The sequence below is a fragment of the Arachis hypogaea genome, chromosome 3, assembly GCF_003086295.3.
Source record: "Arachis hypogaea cultivar Tifrunner chromosome 3, arahy.Tifrunner.gnm2.J5K5, whole genome shotgun sequence".
In the NCBI taxonomy this organism is placed as follows: Eukaryota; Viridiplantae; Streptophyta; class Magnoliopsida; order Fabales; family Fabaceae; genus Arachis; species Arachis hypogaea.
The window spans coordinates 141280880-141289221 of record NC_092038.1 but is presented as its reverse complement, the minus strand read 5'-3'; the positions used below and the strand labels follow the sequence as shown (position 1 = coordinate 141289221).

Sequence of the window (8342 nt, the reverse complement as noted above, 5' to 3'; positions counted from 1 at the left end):
TAATACAATGGGTTGCACACCCTTTTATAATTACTTCAAGTTTGTCATATTGTATTTTGTTTACACAGTAAACGAGTTATTGTTCCACGTATTTCGTTTACAGAGTAAACAAATTGATTTTAGGCGTATTTCGTTTTCACAGTAAATAAAATACGGTTGCCGACACGGCACGTGCTTATTTCGTTTACTGTGTAAACAAAATACGCTTAAAGTCAATTCGTTTACTCTGTAAACAAAATGTGACATGTTATGCATTTTCATAAAAATGCTACAAATTACGAAAATCGGTAATTATTATATTTAATTTATTTATATAAATAAAGAATCTGTAATTGAACTCATCATGTCATTGGTTTATTTATTTATTGATTTAACTGATGAATTATTAATTAAATTGGTTTTATATAAATAAAAATTATAAAATAGTTAAAAATTTAAAATTAAAATTTAAAATATATATCTTAATTAATTAATATTTTAAAAATAATTAAACTTCAACAAATTATAATTAATAAGTTATAATTTGATTATTATTAAATAAATATATAAAATCTAGTATTTTTTATGATAAAAATTTTTTAATTTTATTTTTATATTAAAATATTTTTATATTTATTGTATTCTTATATATTATATGTATTTATTGAAAAATAATATTAATAAATATCATATATGATCATAAAAAATACTTATATTATAATAAATAAAAATATTTTATGTTTTTTTGTTTATACATATTTAATAATATTTATATTAATAATTATAAATAATAAAAAATATAATTAATTAAATATAAATGAATATAAAATTAAAATAATATCTAAAAAAATTATTGTGTGATTTTATTATATAATTGATAATGAGCATATAAAATAATAAAGAATAGTATAGCTTAACGACAAAGAGAACATGTAATATGAGAAAGACACCTCACATTTTTATTAATAGTCTGATTTTTATAACTATACTCGGTATATAAGTATGAGCTGTATTATAGTTATCACTGAACATAATATAAAAATATTTTTGTTTCAAATATAATTATTTAAATGCAAGTTATGGATGTATCTTAAATTCTTAATACAATAATGTTACCTACACATTTAAATTAATGCTTATGACTATTAAATATAAGGATGAGATGAAATAAATAAAAATATGTGAGAATCACACCAGGTTTGACTTTTTTATTTTTCTTAAATAAGATTTATTAGTTTGTGGTAATTAACTACTTAAAAACTAAATGTTGAGTTTGACCGAATGAATTTAGAAAGGTACAAATGTTCAATACTGAGAAAGAAATTTGCCCATAATTGACCAACTTGACTTAAGCTAAGAGACTGATGACTTAGACTACATATTACGAGGAAAAAGAAGACTATCCATCTCCATAAAAGTAGTTTTACGAAATATTATAACATTTTTTGTTATTTCAGTAAAATTGTGAAAATCGAACTGTTCAATAAATCAGTTGGATAACTGATCCAATAATTTAATAATTCAACTGAAATCATAGTACTACAAATAATAAATTGATTTAACTCATTGTTCCATTATAAATAACAATTCAATTCTATTGTCCACCATAAACTTTAAAATTAGTCTACACGACTACACCTAATCACAATAAAAGAAATAAACATAAAAAAAAATTCTACAAATAAAAACGTTTATTTGAATCACAATTCTCAACCAAATCAAATTATATAGCATTAGAGAATTCTTTTACCTTTCTTAATAACCATATATATAAAGCCACACTCAAAATTTGAGTGAATTATCAACTTGATTTCTGTTCATTTTTTAAAATGATAACACGATCCTTCAAAAAAAAAATAATCTATTTCAATTCATATTCTTTATTTCGTGACACAATACGATCTCTGTGACTGTTTTTTCGTCAACTTTAAACGAAAAATACTGACGTGTCAAATTTAAAAAATGGACAATAATCTAATTGTCTCTAAATTTAAATTGGTTAGAAATTTATTTATTCTTTTTTTAAATGATATCTTTTTCAAATTATTTTTTATTCATTATATTAATATTCTTTTTCAATAAATTATTGAATATATACTATAATAAATATAAATTAATTAATAAATTATTCAAATTTTTACATTTATTATGAAACTAAATAAATAATTCTCAAATATAATTTTTAAATATATAAATAATAAATATTAAAATACGATTAATACATTAATAATAATAATCTTATGATATACTATTAGTATTATGATCTAGATAATTTTCACAATAAATTTGAAATTAAAGGACACATTATTTGATATATAATAATTTTTTTTCAGTAATAAACAACTTTAATTTTTTATCTCTCTAAACTAAATTAATAATTCTATTTGATATTTTTGTACTAAAATACACTATGAATAGGCTACTAATACTAAATGAATAAAAAATAATATATATATATATATGGAGACCATTTATAAACTCAACAAACTCAAAGTATCAATAATATTAATAATGCATATTGTCATAAGGCTACGTATCGATGAAAATTTATCAATATAAGAATAATGTGATTGATTAAAATTTTACGTATATTAAAATTCAATTAAATTTACATATATTTTACTCAAAATAAAGTATTATGATCTACATAATTTTCACAATAGAGTGAAAACTAATGAACACATTATTTGAGATATAGTAAAATTTTTCTGTGTAATAACAAATTTAATTTTTTATTTCTTTAAACTAAATTAATAATTCTATTTGATATCTTTGCACTAAATTAATAACCCTAATATCATAGGGTTACTATTAATGTAACAGTATTTTAATGTTTATTATTATATAATTAAAAATTATATTTGAGAATTATTTATTTAGTTTCATAATAAATGGTATTTTAAATTTGAATAATTTATTAATTAGTTTGTATTTATTATACCATATATTCAATAATTTATTGAAAAATAATATTAATATAATAAATAAAAAATTAATTTAAAAAAGATATCGTTTAAAAAATAAAGACAAACAAACCCCTAACCAATTTAAATTTAGAGACAATTAAATTCTTGTCTATTTTTTTAACAGTATTTTTCGTTCAGAATTGACGGAAAAACAATCACAAAGATTACGTTCTGTCACAAAATAAAGGATAGAGATCGAAGTGGATCGCTTTTTTTTTAAGGAATCGCATTGTTATTCTGAAAAATAATGGACAGAAATCAAGTTGGTAGTTCACTCCTCAAAATTTCATTCACCAAAAAATTAATTATTTCAATTAAGAAAAATATGGTATTTTTTAAACCACATTCATTCCTAATATGTTAGTTAATTAACATTGGTATCCTATCATATTAGAACTGAATTAAAACTCAAAATTCCAAAATCATTCAAATCAAAATTAACAAAACAGTGAATTGAAATCAACCATCAACAAAATTATTTCGGTTTCATAAAATTAATAAGGCAAAAAAAAAAAGCAGCGGCAATTAGAATCTATTTTGTCCAACAACGAAATTAATCAACAGAGTTAAAGTTTATTTGAGTGTTATTCTCGAAAAAAAAAATTAAATGATATTTTTTTAAAATATTTTTTACAAAAGTAAGTGATTTTATGTTTAGATATTTTATGTAAAAAAATCTTTTTATTTATCAATTATATTTGGATAAAATAAAATAAAAATATTTTTATGTTCATTTATTATGTGAAAAATATCTTTTTTTTTAAGAAAAAAATATCTTTTAAAAAAAGATGTAAATTGTAACTTCTCAAAAAAATATTTTTTTTATTTTTCTAGTACTTTTACTTTTATTATTAGAAATTTGTAAAACACACTAAAAAATAAAAAAGATCTTTTTTCATTGAAAAAAGATCTTTTGTTTGGGTGAGCTTTTAAAAAAATATCTTTTTTCGAATTATCTTTTTTTAAAAATCTTATGAAAAAGTAAAAGTAATTTTATGTTTAGATATCTCATGCAAAAAGATCTTTTTATCTATCAATTATATGTTTGGGCATAACAATATAAAAGTACTTTTTTGTTTATTTATTATATGGAAAACATCTTTTTCTTTTAAGAAAAAATTATCTTTAAAAAAAAGATGTAAATTACAGCTTCTCAAAAAAGATGTTTTTTTATTTTTCTAGTGCTTTTATTTTTACTACTAGAAATTTGACAAACACACTAAAAAATAAAAAAGATCTTTTTTTCGTTGAGAAAATATATTTTATTATCAAGATAATGGCGTCCAAATAAGTACTAATGGCGCCCAAATAAGCACTTAATCAAATTTTCACACAGGACCTAAAATCTATTCTGTCCAGCAACTAGAATCCAGAATAAGAAATATAGCAACTCAGAAATATTATAATTAACAAAATAAAAAAATTAAATTGATTATTGAAGAAAAAGAGAGTAAAATAATCAAATACTGTAATTCCACGACGGCAAAGAGAGACGACGAAGAGTTCACGGCCGCAGAAGAGAGACATTCAGAAAGAGAGAGAAAAGCTAAAGCTCGAAGATAGAGGCGGGCTTAACGACGAGGGTAGAAATGGCGACGCCGCCAACAGTAACTCTAAAAAGACTTTTTGGCAAGAGAGAAACCAAGTTAACGACGAGGAAGGAACGGCTAGATAGAGACGAGGATCGAGCAAACTAACCAACGAGGAGGATTCAAACTAACCGCACTTGAAGAGGAGACGACGTAGATCAAAAAAGACGTAAAGACGAAGAGGATCGACGGTCAAGAGTTTCGAGTTGACCCTCTCTATAACTACCGGTGGCAACGACATTCCTTAACTGAGGAGAAGAGTTTGATGCATGATGGTGGGATTGGGGGCTGGCTGCTACGTTGGGCTGGATCTTTGAGAGAGATAAGGTAAGGAAAATGCTAGTTGTACAAAATTTTGAATTTTGAATAATTTGATTTTTAGATATGTATTTAAATTATAATATATTAATAATTAAATATATTAAATCTGAAACAAAAATTTAAAATTTAAATTTTAAATTTCAGTTTTTTTAGATTGTATTTTAAATATGTATTTAATTATAAAAAGACAATAAATCTATTCATAATTTTTAATTGTGTTTGCTTTTTTTTTTTAATTATTGTAATAAAAGGCTGAATGTTGTACGATTTTTAAAGGATACCTAGTTGAACCGATATATATATATATATAACTAACTAGTTACGCGAACTAACACAGTTTACAGTATATTGGGAACGAAATTGATGGTAATTAAGTAATTGTATATTTCAGACTTACAGTTAATTAAGTTGGATCAAACAAGAGCGAAAATTAAGCAGAGTAATTAATGTAATGTATATAATGTATGTATAGTAGCTTAGCTAGCTAGCTAGTAGAGTAGGTCGTGAATGGAAGGCAAATCAGACAACAATGCATCAAAGTCCTTGAAGGAAACATTGTTGTTGAGTATGATGGTAGCAGCATGATGATTGACGGCAACTTGTTCTTGAGGCTTCTTGGCACCGACACTACCATGACGATATGCCATAATTGCTTCTTCTTCTTGTTCTCGTTCAGTGAAAGATAACGGTGAAGGAGTAACAATAGGCATGGAAGAGTTCTTGCCAGTGAGAGATTGAACAACTTGTCTGAAGTTAATAGGGTCGGTTTCAACGTACCTTGTTTCGATCTGCACTATCTTTGGAGCAACACTACTACCACTACTACCATTGTTGTTCATTATGATGATGAGTGGTAAGTGGTAACTAGGAAGAGACAATACTAATAAAAAGAATAGTTTGTATATATGGTGAGAGCGTGGATGGGTGTTTATATAGCAATGCAAGTGGCAGTCATGGGAGACTAGTTGACCGGTCGTCCTCTTCATTCCCATCGAGCATCGAGTCAAAATCTTCAGCTATTTTGATTGGCCAAGTCAACTTTATAATAATCTTCAACTTTTTAATGTTTAAATTTAAATTTTAGATTTATGATTTTGGATGTGTTTTAAAAATATTTTCTGTATAACATCATAATTTTAGATGTGTTACAATTATTTTTTAATATTTAAATTTAGATTTTAGATTTATGATTTTGGATGTGTTTCAAAAATATTTTCTATATAACTTCATAATTTTAGATGTGTTACAATTATTTTTTAATGTTTAAATTTAGATTTTAGATTTATGATTTTATATTTTTTGTATAACTTCATAATTTTAGATGTGTTACAATTATTTTTTAATGTTTAAATTTAAATTCTAGATTTATGATTTTGGATGTGTTTTAAAAATATTTTTTATATAACTTAATATTTTAGATGTGTTACAATTAAAAAAGAAACTACAATTGAAAATATTTTAGTTTATGTATATAATTATATTCGACCATTCATAATTGTATTATTAACATTTATATTGTATTATTAAAGTTGACTGATTTTAGATGTGTTTTAAAAATATTTTGTATAAAATATCATACTATCATATGTATTATAATCGAAAAATAACAACACAATTTTAAATTAATTGTTGATTATATACTTTATTTGCAACAACTTTATTAATAAAATTAAATAAGACCAACCTTGTTCCAATTAAGTCAGCAGAGTGTTTTTATGTTTAAATTAAAATATAATTAAAAATATTGAACATGATATTTCTTAACAAATTACATAAACACATGTGTGGAAAATAATGATACCTTTCACCAATGCAAAATGAGAGAGTGCTTCAGCTGGAAGGTGGTGATGGTCTTCACCAATGAAGACGAGATGGAGAATTCAGCTGGCAGCATCCTTTTTGGTTTGGAATTCACTATGAATATCCCGTAGAATAAGGAATTTAAAAAAATGTATCTGTTACGTGAAGTTACGAAAGTAAAGCAAAGTCACCGTAACCACCAATGAAGTGGGTGGATTTTAAAATTTAAATTTAAATTAAAATCTAATTATAGATATGTATCTACAAAATAGGAACATGTTACACTAAAAAAATAATTAAATATTATTTAAATCTGATTAAAGGCTGATTAAAGGCTGATTAATATTGTACAACTAGCATTTTCCTATATATATATACTTCTTGCCATGACCGCGTGTGCTTCCTTAATTATATAAGGGACATTAAATAACCTAACTGTCAGATTCTTATGACAAAAATTTGAACACGGAGGACCCCAGAAACAGCTATATGTTATCTATTCATGTGCTGCATTCAACCGTAGCCTCACAATGCAAAGGGATCGATAAAATATAAGTGCATTGCATTTATTATGCAGGTATGTTTTGGATATATTACTGATAAATATTATTTATATATTAAAATTATTCGTAATATATTTTTATCCCTTTATATGTATTCAATTTAATATAAATTAGTCCCTCAGTTTCTATATACTGAAATGACGTAGACACTAAAACATATATATATTATGTTTAGCAAAAAGCAAATACATAAAACACTCAAAATCTTAAAAAGTCTATAATACTCTCATTTTTTACTTTCACTACTACCACCCAGATTTTTCATTTATCACCATCTATTTTTCTCCAACACCATTCATAACCAAAAATAAATTAACTTCAACCCAAATTATTATTACCAACAAGATCTCTTTCAAAATTTAATTCAACAATTCTTCTTTTTTATTAAAAAAATAAAAACAAATATAAAAGGTAGATATTCTTCGGCACCACCTCACCTCTCTTCTTTCATAGCACTTTCCTAAATCCATTGTGCCCGAAATACACCTCCGCCTCCATCATATCTTCGTCGTCTTCCGCCACCCGAAGCAACAGACACTCGTAGTACTCCACGCTCAAGTATTCGAAATCATCGAAAAGAGAGAGTGATCGAATCACAATGGGCAAAGAGGAAGAGTGGAAGAGAGGCGACAGTGAGCAACGAGAAGAGGAAAAGAGAGAGACGGCTCGATGGATGCCATGAAGAGGAAGAGGGAGAAAGGCGGCGATGGACAATGGAGAACGAAGAAAAGAGGGCGCGGTAGCGGTGGTGACAGTGAGAGTCTCGAAGAGAGCAGTAATGGAGGCGAAGGTAGTGGTGGAGGGAAGATAGGAGAGAGAGGAAAGAATCGTGAGTCACTGAAAATAGAATGAGAAGTTGGAGGGAGGTAGAAGATGCTAACATACAGGAGGGAGATAGGTTTGAGAGAATGGGAGGGTAAATTTTGAAATTTTAAAAATTAAATAAAGATATATGTCTCAGTTTTTCAATTATATGGAGGTACACAAATTTAGTGTCCTCGTACCCATCTGTGTCCATCTAAAAATTATGTCTTATGAAACTAACAGAGCATGTGTGTCACCACGTTCATATCTTAGAGAGACATGAATAACAATCAAACACTACCTTATATCATCTATATATC

At 25.5% G+C, this 8342-nt stretch overlaps 1 protein-coding gene across 1 annotated transcript; it reads right to left on the bottom strand.

Annotated features, from left to right (window-relative positions):
* Positions 1 to 5343: 5343 nt before the first annotated feature.
* LOC112735648 (VQ motif-containing protein 1-like) lies at positions 5344 to 5694 on the bottom strand. Its single transcript, XM_025785176.1, has one exon. It carries the CDS (start codon positions 5692 to 5694, stop codon positions 5344 to 5346), a length of 351 nt encoding a protein of 116 aa, XP_025640961.1.
* Between the last annotated feature and the right edge of the window lie 2648 nt (positions 5695 to 8342).

What these genes read in the sequence shown, in the direction of transcription:
- LOC112735648 (XM_025785176.1), bottom strand. Translation starts at nt 5,694, where the DNA reads ATGAACAACAATGGTAGTAGTGGTAGTAGTGTTGCTCCAAAGATAGTG.